Source organism: Brassica rapa, chromosome A06 (genome assembly GCF_000309985.2).
Source record: "Brassica rapa cultivar Chiifu-401-42 chromosome A06, CAAS_Brap_v3.01, whole genome shotgun sequence".
Classification (NCBI taxonomy): Eukaryota; Viridiplantae; Streptophyta; class Magnoliopsida; order Brassicales; family Brassicaceae; genus Brassica; species Brassica rapa.
The window spans coordinates 4,442,362-4,461,027 of NC_024800.2; the positions used below are offsets into that span (position 1 = coordinate 4,442,362).

The 18,666-nt window shown below is 35.7% G+C and overlaps 7 protein-coding genes across 10 annotated transcripts; 4 read left to right on the top strand and 3 right to left on the bottom strand.

Annotated features, from left to right (window-relative positions):
• The first annotated feature begins 1,212 nt into the window (after window positions 1–1,212).
• On the top strand, window positions 1,213–3,301 carry LOC103871903 (multiple organellar RNA editing factor 9, chloroplastic). Its single transcript, XM_009150232.3, has 4 exons — window positions 1,213–1,620; window positions 2,621–2,718; window positions 2,811–2,876; window positions 2,945–3,301. Exons 1-4 carry the CDS (start codon window positions 1,271–1,273, stop codon window positions 3,121–3,123), a joined length of 693 nt encoding a protein of 230 aa, XP_009148480.1. The 5' UTR covers window positions 1,213–1,270; the 3' UTR covers window positions 3,124–3,301.
• A 249-nt stretch (window positions 3,302–3,550) lies between these two features.
• On the top strand, window positions 3,551–4,841 carry LOC103871904 (probable serine/threonine-protein kinase kinX). The gene has a single exon (XM_009150233.3). The coding sequence runs from the start codon at window positions 3,623–3,625 to the stop codon at window positions 4,727–4,729; it is 1,107 nt and encodes a 368-aa protein (XP_009148481.1). The 5' UTR covers window positions 3,551–3,622; the 3' UTR covers window positions 4,730–4,841.
• Window positions 4,842–7,273: 2,432 nt separating this feature from the next.
• LOC103871905 (DNA-directed RNA polymerases I, II, and III subunit RPABC5) lies at window positions 7,274–8,628 on the top strand. Of its 3 annotated transcripts, none has more exons than XM_033273394.1 (5): window positions 7,274–7,513; window positions 7,631–7,689; window positions 8,155–8,249; window positions 8,338–8,397; window positions 8,429–8,628. In XM_033273394.1, exons 1-4 carry the CDS (start codon window positions 7,478–7,480, stop codon window positions 8,361–8,363), a joined length of 216 nt encoding a protein of 71 aa, XP_033129285.1. In that variant the 5' UTR covers window positions 7,274–7,477; the 3' UTR covers window positions 8,364–8,397; window positions 8,429–8,628. The 3 variants fall into 3 exon arrangements, with proteins under 3 accessions (XP_033129285.1, XP_033129284.1, XP_009148482.1); XM_033273393.1 differs by having other exon boundaries at window positions 7,275–7,513; window positions 8,338–8,394; window positions 8,426–8,628; XM_009150234.3 differs by having other exon boundaries at window positions 7,275–7,513; window positions 8,338–8,617.
• A 928-nt stretch (window positions 8,629–9,556) lies between these two features.
• On the bottom strand, window positions 9,557–12,647 carry LOC103871906. Its single transcript, XM_009150235.3, has 6 exons — window positions 12,308–12,647; window positions 11,267–12,140; window positions 10,986–11,170; window positions 10,528–10,564; window positions 10,326–10,387; window positions 9,557–10,236 (listed from the first exon to the last, which is right to left on the bottom strand). Exons 1-6 carry the CDS (start codon window positions 12,403–12,405, stop codon window positions 9,783–9,785), a joined length of 1,710 nt encoding a protein of 569 aa, XP_009148483.3. The 5' UTR covers window positions 12,406–12,647; the 3' UTR covers window positions 9,557–9,782.
• Window positions 12,421–14,404, bottom strand: LOC103871909. The gene is made up of 2 exons (XM_033273389.1): window positions 13,931–14,404; window positions 12,421–13,859 (listed from the first exon to the last, which is right to left on the bottom strand). Exons 1-2 carry the CDS (start codon window positions 14,340–14,342, stop codon window positions 13,195–13,197), a joined length of 1,077 nt encoding a protein of 358 aa, XP_033129280.1. The 5' UTR covers window positions 14,343–14,404; the 3' UTR covers window positions 12,421–13,194.
• Window positions 14,405–14,975: 571 nt separating this feature from the next.
• Window positions 14,976–15,910, top strand: LOC103871908. Of its 2 annotated transcripts, none has more exons than XM_009150238.3 (3): window positions 14,976–15,171; window positions 15,256–15,479; window positions 15,576–15,910. In XM_009150238.3, the coding sequence occupies exons 1-3, from the start codon at window positions 15,058–15,060 to the stop codon at window positions 15,793–15,795; spliced, it is 558 nt and encodes a 185-aa protein (XP_009148486.1). In that variant the 5' UTR covers window positions 14,976–15,057; the 3' UTR covers window positions 15,796–15,910. The 2 variants fall into 2 exon arrangements, with proteins under 2 accessions (XP_009148486.1, XP_009148485.1); XM_009150237.3 differs by having other exon boundaries at window positions 14,985–15,171; window positions 15,253–15,479.
• Window positions 15,837–17,527, bottom strand: LOC103871907 (probable transcription factor At1g11510). The gene has a single exon (XM_009150236.3). The coding sequence runs from the start codon at window positions 17,070–17,072 to the stop codon at window positions 16,002–16,004; it is 1,071 nt and encodes a 356-aa protein (XP_009148484.2). The 5' UTR covers window positions 17,073–17,527; the 3' UTR covers window positions 15,837–16,001.
• Window positions 17,528–18,666: the final 1,139 nt, after the last annotated feature.

Sequence of the window (18,666 nt, forward strand, 5' to 3'; positions counted from 1 at the left end):
AGCAGCTGATTGAGATTGAGAGACACAAGCGAGAATCAAGAGGTCCTTTTTTTTTTTTTTTTATATGAAGGTCATTACAGGGTATAAATTATTCTTTCCGTTTCACTAAAAAATATCATTATGATATTTTGTATGCCTATTAAAAAATTATTGAAATGCATTTATGTTCATTAATTATACATATTTGATTGATAGTATTTGAGATAAACAAAATTATTTATACAATAAATGCAGTTTACATTGAAAAATGCAGTTTACAACTAATATCAAACTAAAAATAATATAAATTATAATACAATTCTTAAATTGCATTCCTTGTACAATAAGAAAAAAATGTTAAAATGATACTCTTAAAAAACATAAGGAGTATTGAATTACAATAGTATATTAGTGGTTCAATCGCAATGGTTAGATTTGTTGGGTTTCTAATTCGGGTGGAAATTATTATTTTTACAGTGTAGTGTAGGCTTATTACGAATTAGAGAAGAAATTAATTAAGGTTTAAAAGATTAAACTCTTACATCTTGATTAAGGAGATGCTTGCAAATCTTCTTCTTCTTCCTGGTTGAAGACTATGATAGTGTTTCTATTTCCGTTGAATTTAAAATTTGTTTATTTTTGAGCTTGCAACTTGATATTTTGTTGAATCTGAAAATATGTAAGCCAATCACTATTTTCCTCTGTAATCTTAACAAGATAACAACTTCTGTTGAACTTGTGTTTCAATAAAAAGAACTATTATTAATATAAATGATATTAGTTTATATCTAATGTTAAACAAAAAATTATATTAATTTTAATTAATATTTTTTATTTCATAATAAGTGTCATTCTAATATTTTTTCTTGTTACACAAAAAATATTACTTAAGAATTTCAGTGCAAATTATATTTACTTTCAGCTAAAAATTAATTGCAAACTTCATTAATTTTATAATTATATTTATCTCAGATAGTATTAGTTAAATATGTGTAGTTAATAACAATTTAAATATATTTCAAGCATTTTTTTATACGTGTGAAAAATGTCAAACACATTTATTAAGAAATCTTAATAGAAGGAGTATAAAATTGAAGACTCCTAGTTTTAAGGTTGAATTTGGATTAAGTGTAGCTATGGGCTGAACATAATCTCGGCCCAATGCAAGTCCACAAGCCAATGATGAATCTTACGACAATACGATGTCGTTTAAAGGTCTTATTATCCCCTTGAATCTATCGTCAAAGTGTTGTCCGAGCGGAACAATCTCTCTTGCTGTCTGCAATTCACAATGGCTTCCTTCACTACAACTTCTTCCGTGCTTGTCCCCAAAACGGTACTTCCCGTAAGCCACCCGACACGCTCTCCTACACTCTCCTCCGGTATCCGCCTTACCGGAAAATGGAATCCTCTGCTCCAAAGCATCTCCTCGCGTCGGGCTGCGATTGTCAAGGCTGCGACGGTGGATTCGGATTACTCGTCGAGAAGGAGCAGCAGCAACGAGCAGAGGGAGACGATAATGCTTCCAGGGTGCGATTACAATCACTGGCTGATTGTGATGGAGTTCCCCAAGGATCCAGCGCCAACGAGAGAGCAGATGATTGATACTTACCTCAACACTCTCGCTACTGTTCTTGGAAGGTTCGTTTTCTCTCTTCTCTCAGTAGTTCTCTTAAGACAGTAAAGGCTTAACCTTTATTGTTTGCTTTGAAGTTGATTTTGTTCTTAGAGGTTACCTTGAGAGTTTGAAAGTAGGTTGAGGTTCGTTTATTATGAATATATATATATATAGGGCTGTTCGTTTGGTTGACCAGCGGCAGCGGCAGCGTCAACATTCTGCGTCAACTCTTGTTTGTTTCGTTGACGCAGGAAGCTGCGTCTGACGCCGCGTCCGAACGCTGCGTCCTGCGGCTGACGCCGATTGCGATATAGTATGCAGCAGCGTCAGCGGCAGCAACAGCGCCTGCGAAACGAAGACGCTGCCGCCGTCGCTGCCGCCGCCGCTGACGCCGAAACCTGCGGCAACCAAACGAACAGGACTTATATATTAGTGTAAAGTTTCAGTCTTGCTTATTTTATTAATCTCTTGAGTTATGCAAACAGATTGAACATCTGATATAATGTTCCGATGAAGAGATTCATAGCAGTACGCAATGGTTTCAATTAACAATGTAGAGTAGTAGGCGGTCTTGAGCTATTGCAATTACGCATATTAAATAGCAAAAAGTTCTTATTTAGGATTCGACTGCTAACACACTGTCTTCATATGCGTACATCCAAGAATGAAAATATGGGGAAGAATTACAGATGTTGTTTATGGGTTGTCTCTTTGTTATAATTGAGTCAACATTTTAAGCAAGTCATGGAAAAAAGGATGTTTGTGGAATAGCACTAGATTAGGACTCCTGACTTGGAATATCTCGGATAAGGTGACTTGTGTTTTGCAAGAAATGACTACTGCTTAAAGTTTATTTTCTGTTGCTAGTTGTTTTTAGAGAACTTTAATCTTATATGCATATTGCCGTGCTGCTTTTATAACCAGTTAGTGTACTTGTTTGAGTGACTGTGTCCAAGTTCCACTCCAGCGTAACCTATTCCTTGTGTGTGCTTTTATTGAGTGTACTTGTGTGTATTTGCACAGCATGGAAGAGGCAAAGAAGAATATGTATGCATTCAGTACCACCACTTATACTGGATTCCAATGCACCATTGACGAAGAAACATCTGAGAAGTTCAAGGGTGAGTTTACTAGATTATGGAAAGCTTTCATTTTCTTACTGAAAGTTTATGCTTATAAAGATACTTACTTCTCAGTCTTTCAATATTCACAGGTTTGCCTGGAGTTCTCTGGGTTTTGCCTGACTCCTACATAGATGTCAAGAACAAGGACTATGGAGGTAGCCCCTATCTAAGCCTGTTAATTTACTAAGATAGAACTCGCTGACTCACTTGTATCTCTGTTTAGGCGACAAGTACATCAATGGAGAGATTATCCCCTGCACATACCCAACCTACCAACCAAAGCAGCGCAATAACTCCAAGTATCAAAGTAAGAGGTACGAGAGAAAAAGAGACGGTCCACCACCTCCTGAGCAGCAGAGGAAACCAAGACAAGCACCACCACCCGCTTCTGGTTCCTCTTGAACTATTATAAGACAATGTCCTTTGTAACGGAGTGTATGAGATTTTGATCGATTACTTAGTCCCTAGCTTATTCAAACCGGATGTAAAATCGTCTAGTATCATGTATGTTTTGGAACAATACTTATGGTTATGTAGAATTACACTTTATCTCGAACCGCTGGTTTAAGTTCTTCGGCTAGTTTTGGTTACGGTTTAGGTCCGGTTAACGCGTACCAAGGTATTCAAATAATAGTTGTTTGGTTGGAACTTGGAATCTATGTCCACGTTTTTTTTTATTCTGGAGGCAACTTGTCAATAGTCTAGTCACTACACACTCGTCACCATCTACATCAGAGTCGTCCCCACCTTATCAACACATCACATGGAAAATAATACACTTCATTGACATAACACCAAACGTTTCAGATCTGTTAAATCAATGCTCCACCAACCAACAGCAGAGCAAGAGAGACTTTCAAGATCATCCTTGAAGCTCTCTCTCTGAGGATCAAATCCCAAGATGGCTAATTACTATGAGCATTACCAGATCCCATACGACTTCAACCAGGTTAACAATAATCTCTATGATCATAACTATTATGATAACAATCAGCATCAGCAGTTTGGTTTCAATCCAACGAGTTATAGTAGTGCTTATGATCCAATGAGTTATAACAGTCCTTATTATGATAATTGGAATGGATCATCTGAGTATGAGACAACTTCTGCATCTGTTGCTTACTCTGTCTACACCATGTCTGAGCCTAAGCACTTGTTCTACGATCCGAATGTCTACACGACCTACGAGTCTCCTCCTCAGTTTTGCATCTATCGCTCTGTTCAAGGCTTCAACGAGCCGGAGTTCGAGGAGTACGATCCGACGCCGTACGGTGGTGGCTACGATATCGCTGCAACGTACGGGAAACCTCTTCCTCCATCGGAGAAAATATGTTACCCTCCTTCAACATCTGCTCAGGGAAACCCTCCTTCTCCTCCAGAGGTTATAGCTCCTGTTCCTCTTGGTGTTTACGATGGTGGTGAAAAGAAAGTTGTTAAGAAACGTGTAACGTTCTCTGAACCTTTAGAGGAAGCTAGACCATTGGAAACCACTAAAGAAGATGATCATCAAGAAGAAGAGGAAGATGGTGAAGAATGGGAAGAAGATGAGGATGAGGATGAGGATGAAGAGGAAGAAGAAGAAGATGACAGTTCAAGCTATGTAACTACTAAACCTGAAAGTGTAGATACAGGAGAAGTGAAAGCTGTGTATGTTCATCAGGAAGAAGAGGAAAAAGAAGATAGTTCAAGCTATGGAACTACTACTAAACCGGATGCTGAAGATAAAGGAGAAGTGAAAGCTGTGTATGTTCCGTCAGGTTACGGCTTAGAAGCGACGGATATGTGCGAGGTGATATTCGGAGGCTATTTTCCTTGTGTCTTACGTAACAAAAGACTCCAGGAGGATCAAAACCGTGCGGCTGAAGTTTCTTGCTGGGAGAGCACAGATTCTGATCCGTGGAAGACGACTTCAGACTACCTTTTCGGGGATTCGTACCCGTATGGTTATGAGAATAGGCTCGAGAGAAGTCAGTTTGAGATATCATCTTATGGTTACCAGAGGTATTAACCGGGAGCTATAGCTTCAGAAGAAGAGCACCATTTTTTTTTAATTAATAATTAATGAAGCTGATGTATTAGCAGCATGTAACGTATGCTTACATGTTCTTTCTTTCATGGTTGGGCCCATAAATAAAATGTTACTAGGATAAGACCCGCGCCTTGCGCGGGATTAAGTTATTATTTTTTTTATTATATTTTGGATTAATCCGGATATCGGAATTGGTTAGTAAAATATAACTACTATTCTAAATCCATATTTACTTTTTTTTTTTGATCAAAATCCATATTTACTTTGACTTTAGTTTTTCACATACTTTTGAAAGATTTCAACTGGACGACTAAATTGATCAGCCAATCTTGTTGCTTTAAATCATTAATGTTTATATATATATATATATTATTTAGTTTGAATATTCATTAAATAAAAATTCATATGCGTTATATTTTATGATCATTTGTAACTTATTATAACAAAAAAATAATCTATTGATCACAAAATTTTCAGAGTGGGAATATTCAAATTTCTAATAATATATAGACGTTTTGAAAAATTCAAATATAACATATAAGAAAAAATATAAATGTTTTTATTATATATTTAATGTGATTTTTTAATATCTTTCAATAATATAAAATTAAAAAAAAGAACTAAGATACCAAAATTGTTATCAAATATTTATTATTCATAATAATTAATTTTCATATATACGTTAATCATATTAGGTAATTTCGTAGCTTCTAATTAAGGAAAGTGCAAAAAAATTTTGGTAGATTATTTATCAATTCGATAGTTAGTTTAATAAAAAATATAATGTAAGTCAAGATGGACCAACCTATTTTTCTAAGAATAGTATATTTTATATAGTCATTTATTAAATGAGAATTTATAATCATACAGTTCTATGATCATTCATATCATTTTATAACTGAATATTTAAATCATCGATAACAAAATTTTCAATGTGAAATCTTTAATAAGTTTATAATTTATAAATGTTTTTGAAAATTCATTGAAAGTTTTAATATTAAAATATTTATGTAATCTTATGGTATATATTATAATCTATATATATATATAAATATATATGTTTTATTATTAAATGATATTTTTTACTCATATGGTTTTAAAATAATGTGTATCTTCTTATAATATTAAATAAAAATTCATCTTAATACAATTTTATGATCATTTGTAACTTATTATGACAAAAAAAATAATCTATTGATCACAAAATTTTCAGAGTGGGGATCTTCAAATTTCTAATAATTTATAGACGTTTTGAAAAATTCAAAATATAACATATAAAAAAAATTATAAATGTTTTTATTATATATTTAATGTGATTTTTAAATATATTTTAATAATATAAAATTAAAACAAGAACTAAGATACAAAAATTGTTATCAAATATTTATTATTCATTATAATTAATTTTCACATATACGTTAATCATATTAGGTAATTTCGTAGCTTTTATTTAAGGAAAGTGCAAAACATTTTTTGGTACGTTATTTATCAATTCGATAGTTCGTTTAATAAAAAGTGTAATATAAGTTAAGATGGACCAACCTATTTTTCTAAGAATAGTATATTTTATATAATTATTTATTAAATAAGAATTTATAATCATACGGTTCTATGATCGTTCATATCGTTTTATAACAAAATATTTAAATCATCGATAACAAAATTTTCAATCTGAAATTTTTAATAAGTTTATAATTTATAAATGTTCTTGAAAATTCATTGAAAGTTTTAATATTAAAATATTTATGTAATCTTATGGTATATAGTGTTTAATATATATATATATATATATATATATATATTTATTTTATTATTAAATGATATTTTTTACTCATATGGTTTTAAAATCATGTGTATCTTCTTATAATAAAAATGTTAAACCATTGATCATTAATTTTTAACATAATAATTTTAATAGTTTTAGTCATTTATTGTCGTTTTTAAAAATTCAAAATATAACATATACGAAAAAATCTAAATTTTATTTTTATAGCTAATTTGATTGTTTAATTTATTTTAATAATATAAAATTAAACAAAAAATGATAGAGGAGATATACATTGTTATCAAATCTTTATTATTAAACTCATTAATTGTCATATATATATTAGTCATTTATGGTAATTCCGTAGGTTTTCTTTAAGGAAAGAAAATATCATATCATATCATTATATCATATAGTTTGACCAACTTATGTATCTAACAACATATAAAAATCGAATGTGGACCTACTTATTTTTCAATTGAATGTAATTGACTACCTAATTGAGTGCCACCTATGCATTGGGGCCTCTTTTAATTAATACAAAATTGAGGTTACATCTTTTCAAATGTTCCTCAATTAATATATAAGGGATTCAAGGTTGATCGATAAATAAATGTTATAACATGTCAATAAGTGTAACTAAGGATTATTATGCGGTATCGTGTGGTTCATCCATTGGTCATAATTCTTAAATCTTTCAATTTTCACTACAGAGCTTCAAAAACCGAATAAATTGAAGACCTTCGATAAACAAAACCGAATCAAACCGGACCCAACCAGATTTCACTAATACGACGTCGTTTGAGAAGCCTTTCAAACCCAGTCATCGTCAAGCCCTTTTGTGTTTCTTCCTTCACCTATTAAAAAGGAAAGCGTGAACTGAAGCAGTAAACCCTAAAACTCCCAACCTGAGAAAAAAGGATAGAGAGACGAGGTTTTGAGGTTTCAGTGCTTAGCTCAAGATGATCATCCCTGTTCGCTGCTTTACCTGTGGAAAGGTTTTCTTTTGTTAACTTTACTCTACATTCGACAATCAAAAGATTAAAAAAAAAAATGTTTGGAGAGATAAAGTTTTGAGCTTTACGAAGCTTTCACTTTGTGATTTTTGTTTATAGGTGATTGGAAACAAGTGGGATGCCTATCTTGATCTTCTCCAGCTCGACTACACTGAAGGGTAAGCTCCCTGCATTCTTCTTCTTCTCGTCTTTTAATTCATACTTTGTGGTGAAAGGAGACTACTTTATTTTGAATTTTTAGAGAAATTTGTCCAGATGAGGGAGCATAATGAGACACAAGTACGAGATTAGTTAAAGAGTTGAAAGTTGCTTTTGATTATACTTGTAGTGATGTACATGCTTCTGTTCATGCTCTTGTCTGAAAAATTAGAGAACTTTGTTTGTACACGAGAAGTTAGCCAGCCACCCTCCTCTGTGATTTCCATTCGTTAGGGGAGGGAAAATAAATCAATCAAGGGTTGATGGTTTAGCTAATGATCTGTTCTTCACATGTTATTGGGAGAGACTATTATGCATATCTTGTTTATGTCATTAGTGAACACTTTATTTCGTTTTAGCCTCTTCTTGTTTGTTTGTTTGTTTGTTGCTCAATGAATTATAAAAAAAAGGGTTACAATTTGCAGGGACGCACTTGATGCGCTCAACTTAGTTAGGTACTGCTGCAGGCGTATGCTCATGACTCATGTTGATCTGATTGAGAAGCTTCTCAACTACAACAGTACAGTCTTCTTACTCTCTATGTTTCTTTTGAGTTTTTTTTTTGTCATTATGGATTTATACTGACATCACTATTTATTTCCTTGCAGCTCTGGAAAAATCAGACAACTCTTAAGAAAAGGGTTAAGGAGGATGCAAATGTTCTGAAAGAGTCTCTCGTCAGAGACCTATATATTAAAAACATGTATGAAACTCTCTGTGTACTGTTTGGTGTAGAAACTTCAATCAATCTGAGTCATGTTGGTTTTAGACCGACGTTAACATTTTGTCATATGTATGTCAGTCCTCTACTATGTGTTATGAATGTTTCTTAGCAGAGAGATGTGTTATTGTTCTAAGGAATTCATCTTTCATTAGTTCCCATGCATTCATGATTGTTTTTCAAATTTTCTCCCGAGTTCTTAATATGCTTGTAAATTGGAATTTGGAGAAACAAAATTGATAGGATTTACGAGCTCAAAGCGTTGATTAGGTGAAAAATGATACTCTTCAAGATCAAATAAGTGACAACTACAAATAGTTAAACAATAATGAAATTTCTACATTTCAGCATTGTTCCATATAACACAGAGAACAAAGAACATGGTATTACAAGGTGAACATCAATAACAATAATAGATCTTCAATAAAGACACTTCATCCTAGTAGTGTTTTTCATTAAGTAGAATTACAACTCTGGCTGTCCTCTTACCTCGATAATCAGTTTAAAGCCTTTAGCTCCTGCACCCTAGAGGCACCACCGGCCACACAGCAAAAGGCAGAGAGTCTTGGGCTACAAGGGGCAGAGCTTTTGAGCAGCATAAGAAAATTAAAGAAGTCAGGGAGGAAAGAACTCATAGAGACCGCGGGTATCGCGGTTTCCTTCCGGAAAGTTTGAAGCACGCAGGAACAGAGTTTTGACCCTGCCGTGCTTCTGTTACTCCGGGAGAAATCCATGATATCCACTGTCTTTATGGGTTCCCTCCTCACACTCCACCCTCCTCGCTGGCCAAAGCCATTGCTTTGCTTCCTGAAGCTCGGCTGAATACATATATACTAAACTAATGGGGTTGCTTTCTTTTTGTAGACATGAAGATTTACGTTTCTTTGAAAGATAACAATACGTTTTTAGATGCATTCAAATGGAGATTTGTACATTTATGATTTGATCTTTGATAATTATTTTTCGTGGAAATAAAGATTTACGTTTGTTTGAAAAGATAACGTACTCTATTTTGTAGACAAACGCGCACAGTTTTTTTTTTATTATGCTCGCATACACTACACAATGGTCCGATCTCATACCGCGCAATGTTGTGTTCATGTAAAAAGATTTCAAATATTTTTACTAGTGGTTAGAAAAAATGTATAACCAAAGAAGAAAGAACAAAAACGTAGGCTTATGTAATCCGACCCCATTCATAAGGGAAACCATATCACATTCAAATCTCCCATAACATTCCCACAAAACCCTCATGAGATGTGTCGAGAACTTTTAAAGACCCAATTAGTCGGAACTAAAACCACTCCGAATAAAGAACAAACGAACAATGTCTCAGTAGCCATTAATATGCTTTGGTTTCGTTGTTGTCGATCCTACCAACCGTGAGAACGGTTGCTGCGTTTGGTTGTTGCGGCTCATGTTAAAACTGCTGCTTCCTGTTCCGGATTTAGTGTCAGAGTAGGCTTGAGCTAGCTCAAGAGGAGAGGCTGCTTTCCCGGGACGGTGTCCTGTTCCGTCTGGTGACTCCGGTTTCTGGGGAATGGGTTTTCGCCATGTCTCTGGTGATGGATGCCTCGTCTTCTCCTGAGCCTGCGGTTGCTGTCTTGGGTTCTTGACATCATTATCACGCCAGTTTCGCCTCTGGGTTTCGGATCTGGCTACTTCGCTTACATTTCTCACGTCCTTTTGGTCGAATTTCCTCGTTCTCAGCTCACGAGGAGAACTCACTGGTCTTTGGACTGCGTGCTCTGGAACTGGAACTCTTTCGATGGGATTGAGGACCGTCCTTTTGAACAAAAAACATAATCAAAAAGTAAGTGTTGAATCCCAGAATGTCTACACAGAGTGCAAGAGGCTAAAGGAAACCGGTTCTACCTTTCTAACTGTTGCTCCAATTTGTGATGCTCGGTCTCATCAATGCCTCGCTCCTTCAACACCTAGTACCAAAATAGAGAGGTTAAGATCAAGTTGAAAAACTAGATTAACTCTACATAGCAAAGAAAATCGATTGATGATGAACAAAAGGGTGACTTAACAAGAGAATGTTACACAACAAGATGAAACAAAGTGCACTCACCAGCTCTCGTGGTCTGGCACCGCCAAAAACTGCGTTTCTGCACCGGGAACCAGAAAACGTAAGCATGTTTGACACACAAATATATACTTATCGCCAAGGAGGTAGACTAGTTAATAATCTAGAGAAGCGAATGTCAGAAAAAAAAAAGCTAGCGCAAATAACTACGAATGGAATCGAAATCCAATGGTACCATATTCTACTATCTTGGACGTCTGAGGATAGTTTGACACAAAGCCAATATAAGCAGCTCTTTCAATTTGAATAAATATCAAAACATGTCGCGACTCAGAGCCTAATCATTTCAGTATTTGCCATCAATCAAGCCAAATCAACCAATTTTTTTTGTATCACACTACCAATGTCCCCAAGCTCCAAATGATTGATTATAACTGAGTTGAGACTATAAATATAAGTACCACCATAACCAGATTAAATTTTGAACATCCTTAGTTTCTTACCTCTCCTTTTCAGTCTTAACTTCTGGTTTCTCAAGCAACTGTGCCACAGGCTTCAGATTCAACTTGGGGCGCTCAACCGGCTTGTTAGGAATCTCATCTGCGGACAACCCAGGTTTTGAAACGTTCATATTTTTCTGTGCCACATAACCAATTTCACGTTGAATAAGATTTGAAACACCATTTTCCTGCAGATATAGAGTTGAGCCGTCAGAACACAGTTTATCAAGAAAGAAAACCTCAAAAACCAAAAGAAATAGCTCAGAAACTTGTATAACTAGTACCAGTTTTCCATCAATCACAGGTTTGTCAACGCTCTCAATAGGTTTTGTCCGAGGCAGCAGGTTCAGCTTAGGTCGTTCCACAGCTTCAGAAGTTGCACTTGGTTGCACGAAATGCCCAGCAGGCCTAACGTCAGAATAATTTGGATGAGGTACAGCTTTCACTTCCTTTGCGTCCAAATAAGCTGGCCCAGGGAGTTTCTCATACTCACGAGCAAACTTCCTCCCACCCTGAATCCCATCTTCAGCAACCAAGCCACGTTCTACATATGTTCCATGCGTCCCATCCCCTTGATTAACCACATGGCTATTACCCTTGTAACCTCTGCTCTCCATCTCCGAATGCTTAACAACATCAAAACCCATCTGAGAAGGAACCAAAAGCTTAGTCTGCCACCTCCCTGAAGACACTTGCTCAATCGCACTCGAATGAACCAAATTAGAAACAGGTGGCTGCGTATTCCAAGAAGACCGCCCCCCCTCATCATTAGCCACCACCACAGGGACCTCCTTCCTCGCAGCCCAAACATTAGGATTAGTTCCTGAAACTGAGCTCCCACCGTCAACAGTTCCAGCCGCAGCTGACCAACCACCGTGCCTCCCAGTTAAACCCGAGTCAGCTTTCACCTCCAAGCGGCTGTTAGCAACTCTAAAAACATCATCACTAACCATCCTACGAGGAGCAGAGTGACCATCAAGAGGCCTCCGTTCATCCTCGCTGAAATTACGTCCAATATTGGCAGTGTGAGGAAGAAAAAGTGATTTATCATCAAAGTTTCTCAAAGTATGAGACGAGCTCGGCCTTGTCCTCTGATCCGGCCTACCTCCCCAAGGCGCTCTATCAACAAAAGCTCGATCCGTTGTAACCTTCGGAACCCTAAAAATCAAGGAATAAAGTCAATAACTCAATAAAATCACAGACGCTATTCATCCAATACAACTAATAGACCTAGAACAATCGTGATTCGCGTAGATCTGATAATATCTTCATGAATCAAGGATTCGATTGATCTATACAGGCGATGAGAAAGAGTTATGACTTACACTCCAGGAGCGGAAGGGAGAGCGAGATCAGATGGAATCGAGCCGCCGTGGAAGTCCTTGAGCGTCATGGTGCTACCAGCAGCTTTCTTCTTCGACATTTTTTTTTTTTAATCAATCTCTCGTTTTATGTATCGCGTGTTATTCTTATCTTCTCCGATTGAGATTTGAGTTTTTTTCGCCGCCGGAGAGACGGGGAAGAAGAAGACGACGGAGACCACCCTCTCTCTCTCGCTCGCTCTCAAAAAGGTTTCGTCTCGTTCAGCTTCAGATTCTTCTCAATCCTCCTCTCGGATTTTTTTATTAAATAGTATTGAAAACCTTTATTCCTCGATGATCGGAAAAATGTTTTTCTAATGCCTAAGAACGAAATGACGAAACTATCCCTCTTGGTATAAAGTATTTACGCTTTGATTACGTGGCAGGCATCGGGCTCGGCACTTCTAGATTCGGTTAGATGATGCTAAACTCCAAAACCGAAACAAACCAAGCGGAACCAAACTCCAAACCGAAGAAATAATTTATTTTGTAACCATATAACTCATAAGCATGCAGTAATTTTGAATGAAATCAAGAATCAACTCGTTTTATAAGGAAACAAATCATTATAAAAGGTTTAAATTCTTAACAATTCAAAGTTGACGATCCCATGATTGGTGACCTCTAGAAGTAGGGTATGTGAAACATTTCATCTCTCTTGGAGGTGAAGAAGCTTGAGTTTTGGTTCTCTATTTAAGCTGAGTAGTCGTCCCAAGGACTTGATAGACATAACACAACGCAGTCATCTTCCTCATGAGATGAGTAAGACATGGCCATGTTGGTGACAACTTGGGTTTCGCAATGAGGTAAAAAAATAAAATTATACAAGAAACAAAGAATTAAAATTTGATTTATGAGGTGTTGTTTCGAGGCTTAAAGATTATAACAAAGCAAGGCAACAGAGCTTTAGTACGCAATAAATAAAGCTCTTCAAGTATAGCATTTGGTCCCACTTTCAACGCCAATGAATCAAACTCAGAAAAACCATTAGGATCTTCAAACTTCTTCATAGGTTTATGAACCCTCCCTGCGATCACTCTACACAGCACAACAGCTTTCACTCCACCTCTGCTTCTTCCTCGTTCCATTTCGATCCCCTCAAGAGCCGCATAGCAAGCTGACGCTGTGAGAACTCCTTTAATCCCATCTTGTCTCGTTTTAGAAGCGAACCCGTGTCTTAAAATCTGACAAACTCCACACTGATCCGAGAAACAGAGGTTTGAAGAGCCGCTGTTGCTGCTCAAACCGAGGGAGCAAGAAAGAGTTGTACCGTGGAACCCAAGAAACTCGTTCCCATCAGCCACACAGCGAGAGTGTTTCTTCGAAAGCTTGGTTGCTCTTATTTTCACGAGCTCTCTGTACTTCTCAAACTCCGCGACGACTCTCTGAAGGTTCTGGACTTTCAAAATAGCTGAAACGTTGCTCCCTTTCGTCTTGCCAAGCTTGTGAGAGTAGCCTCGGTTGCAGATCAACTCTACAGTTGTTCTCGAGAAGTCTCCTTCTAAAAGTCTAGTGACTAAAACAAAAAAATAAAAACAAATCAAACTCTCCTCAAGAAATTGATTAGAGAACTAATAAGAGTCTTACCAGAGTGATTAGTAAGATAATGAGTCTCAAACGCATAAAGATCTCTGACTCTCTGGCGACATAATCTACAAGAGAGAGCTCCAAAACCGCAGATGTCAGAGCCAATAACATCAAACCTCTCAGAAGAGTAACGACCTGAAAGCAAATCAGAAGAAGACGCTCCTCCACTGCCCTCAAATCTCATCGTGTTTATAAACTTGGCGCTCTCCAGAGACCGTGAGCTGCGGAAGCTTGGATTCTGCATAGCTCCCTCATCTCCATAAGTAACAAACTCATTCCTCAGATTCGACATCGATCTTCTGCAACCAGATGGATTCTTCATCTCCTGGATAAGGTTCTTCTTCGGATCACTTGGCTTCTGAGCATCGCAGCAGCTAAGAGACTTCTTGAGATAAAGCCAAACTCCACGCATGTTTGTTCAAGATCCGTCTTTAGATGTGAATTATATATAGTTTCTATGAAACTTGGCTTTTGTTCAGACACGTCTCTCTCTGTGTCTCTTCCGCCTTGACCATATCCGCACAAACTGTTTCCAAAACGAGATTGAAGACTTCCATAAGTATTAAGATTATCACATCACACCATAAAAGAACCACCAAGAAGAAGAAAAAAACGTTTCAGAAAATCAATAACACAGCTAAGATTAACATTTATAGCTATTAAGCTTGGTCAAATCATCAGTTACAACCTGGAAAAAAATATATGATAATTTAGCATATGTGATTACAGAAAGAAAGATATGGTAATCATACCCTTTTTCACTTCTCTTCACGTTCCAAACAGGGTATATAGCACATGCTGCTGCCTCTATTGATCTTTGACTTTTTTTTTGAAGTGAAAAAGTCAAACATGTGATCAACCTCTTATTTCAATCTGAATGTTCATATCTTTATAAAAAAAAGGTTTATCTAATAATACACACTAGTTTACAAGAAAAGTATCTGAAGTAATATGATTTATAAGGGAATCTCTTTACTTGCTTGGTGAGACCAAAAACTGAATCTCTCTGTTGTCTTGTAGTGAGAGGAAGGCTTAGGAAAGTAATCTTATTCTTTCCTCTTCCTTAAAACTTTCATACTAACAATGGAAATAAATAGAGTAGATCAAGAATAAAAAACATGTGAATTATGAATAAGAAAGAGATGGAAAGCGAACTTGGCTTCTTGGTTTCTGTTCTCATCATATGTGCAGACATTACAGCTGCAGTCCTCGGGATAGAAGCTGAGATTGCTCAGAGCAAGGTTTCGAATCTTTATACCAATACTACAAATGAATTTATTTTCATTTCTTGTGTTTGTTGATGTTTCTCCTTTGCAAAACAGCAGCAGCAACATCATCATGCTCGTCAACAACATTCAAGACATACAGGATGTCCAAGAAGCCCAAGCTCTGGAGCTTTTGCTGAGGGAGTAGCTGCAATGGTGCTACTGTCTATCGTCCATGTCACAGCCAATGTGCTTGGAGGCTGCACGTACATTCGCTCTAAGCAAGATTTCACGAGAGCAACGGCCAACAAGATTCTCGCAGTAGCTCTCCTTGTTATCTCCTGGTAAATGCAAAAGATTTTAAAAACCCCATTCAACACAAAGTTTGAATTTTCAAAAAGACTTACTTGAGATTCTTTTGACATACCTTTGTGTCTTAGGATCTTCTTTGCTGTCAGCTACTCAACGCTGATGTTAGCAACATTGGCCAACTCGAGATCGAATAGATTCTGCAGCTTGCCTCATCGTTGGCTCTTTCTTATTGGAGGCATATTTTGTCTCGGACATGGACTGGTGACTTCAGGATACTATGTTTCAGCCATTGCTGCTAAGAAAGAAGACAAAGAGAATGTGCAACCAGCAAATACAAGCAGCGCATAACACGGCTGAGTATGATTCGTGATTGTATCAAATTAACATCATAACATTTAAATAGCTTCACTTTTAGTTAAGAACTTGAATCATTGATATTAATAAATCCGCAAATATTCCAAAATGAACTCTAAAAGAATCAATAGAAAGAACAAAAAAACACAAAAAGGCCAGAGTTCAATGCAAAAGAGACAGAACCAAAAACATATATGTCTTTAAGGGTTTGGTGGAAATGATTCAGCCATCTTTGTAATCACCTCATGAATGAAACCACTCTTCTTGGAATAAAACTCAAGCTCCCTAAGCTGCAACACTTTCCACTCCTCCTCGAATCTCTTCTTATCCTCTAAGGCAAGCCTACTCCAACCTCGCTGAGCAGAAAGATCATCCACACCAAAACGCGCTAGTGCCTTAACAAGAACAGACTTATCAAACGCATCCACTTCCACAACACTCGATGCTTCTCCTTTATTAGTCATCGCCTCTTCTTCACAGCTTTTACCATTGGGCGAAGAAGAAGAAGCTAGCTCTTGCTTCTCAGGCTCGACTTTCTTGGACGACGACTTACTGCTCTTCTTCGACTTCCCATTAGCTGAATCCAAAGCCACCTTCTCGGGCTCGACTTTAGACTTACTGCTCTTCTTAGACTTCCCATTGGACTTGACAGCTGAATCCAAAGCCGCCCCATCAGCTCCCCAAACAAACTTGGACAAATCAAAGGCCTTGCGATCATGAGGTTTAGAAAATGTCAGCTCCCCTTTGCCAAGATTGTTCTCATACTTAGTCTTCAAACCCCAAATCTTCTTTATGACTTGGGTTTTACTAACATCAAAGCTAATAGATTTCTTCACAGACAGATAAAACGCGTTTGTGTCATCATAAGGACTGGCCCCGGTATGGTTTCTGTAATCAATAAGACCTTGTAAAACAGCAATCTCATCTTCCTCACTCCAAACTCGCTGGAAATAGGTCTTCTTGGCCTCCTTCGAGGCTGCTCCATCTCTCTCACTCAAAGAACGCTTCTTTGTTAAAGGTTTCACCTTTTTGGAATCATGATTCTTCTTCACCACAGCTGAATCCTTCGTTCCTGGATTCTTCTCATCAGACCCAGAATCGGAATCGGAAGCTTGATGCTTCTCCGGAGCAGACTTCAAGGATGACTCATCATCAGTTTCTTCTTCCGAAGAAGAGTCTCCTGCGAGTGAAGCCGTCTTTACTTGGTCATCTTCGTCGCTAGATGATGCACTCGGCGGGTCTTCCAACGGATTGAAACGTTTCCCTGACATCAAAACTCTTTAGGGTTTTTGTCTTTGGGACTTAGAAAGAGGTTGAAACTGAGGTTGAGGTTTCGGTTTATATACGATTATTTATTTTTATTTTTACTTTCTAATTTATAAAATGTTTTACAATTTTATATGCAAATATTAAATTTATTTGATAATTGGTTAAATGTTGTATATTTAACGTTAAATGGTGGTTATACTTTAAAATAAAAATGTAATAGTACTTCTTAAAATTTGCACTTTTACCTAAACACATCTTTTTTTTTTTTTTGTAAAAAAACCTAAACACATCTTATTATTGAAAAAATAATCTTTTTTATTTTCTGAGTGCATTAATTTGATTTAACATTTTCAAGATTTATTAGGATTATTTTTTGATATTATTCAAAATACAATTGATTTCAATAACCATAAAAATAATTAATAATTTTTAGTTTATAGAATGTTGTAGTAGATTTAAGTAAAAAAAGTTCACCATTGAATTACCGTTTTTGGTGTAACTCATAAAAACTCGGCTTCAATTTCGCAAACCCATTCAATTCTGTCGAGAAGTTTGACCAATTTTTCAGACACTTAATCATCACTATCGTTTTGTTTATCTTTATTGTTGGGATTTTCTTTTCTAAAACTAGCTATTTTAGATATTGTTCTACATTTTCATCAAACTATACAAAGAAAAGATCCGATATATATGCTGGTAAATTTCAGAATAGTGAGAGACGGTTGGAAGCACTATTTTGTTTCACCAATATGGGAAAATGAAACACAAAGGAATCAACTCACGTTTAAAAACAAGATAATTGTCACGGATTAAACTAATTAAAGATAATTTGATGATACAGAAAGCTAAGGATGACAATGCAACTTTTTATTAAAAAAAATGTGTAGATCTTGTTGAGTTATATTCTTTGCTCACCATCATGTATCTAACTCAAATTGTATACCCCAAACCAGAATTGATATGCAAATTGCCAAACAAAATTAGTTTGTTTTTTTTTGTCGGCAAAATCAATTATATTTAATGAATACTAGATTTTCACCCGCACAACCGTGCGGGTATATATTTTCACATTTATATATATAGATATTTTTTTTACATAATTATTATATATTTATAATGTTACTCACATATTTAAATATTTGTATAATTATGCCAAATATAATAATTTTATAGTTTTCATGCTGTAAATTAAAATCATCACATATATATGTTGCTTATTATATATTTGTCCTATTGAATTTGCGTTTGATTACTAAACTAAATTTTTTAATGCATGAAACAACATATATGTAAACAAAATTTGTATTTAATTTATTATAATCATGATCCATAATTCAAATCGCTACATTTTTTTAGTAATTTTTTAATGTTTATTAATTTTATATAATAAATTACTGTATATTAAAAAGTGTATGATACGATAAATTTTTATACATGTATTATATAGTTTACTAATATTAACCCGTTCTACCAACATATTATATTTTTAGCATAAATATTTAATATTTATGAAAATAAAATATGTTAACTTATGAATTTAAAATAATTTTATCATATTTTGTTCAATAATGTTTTTATTTTAAAATGATAGATATT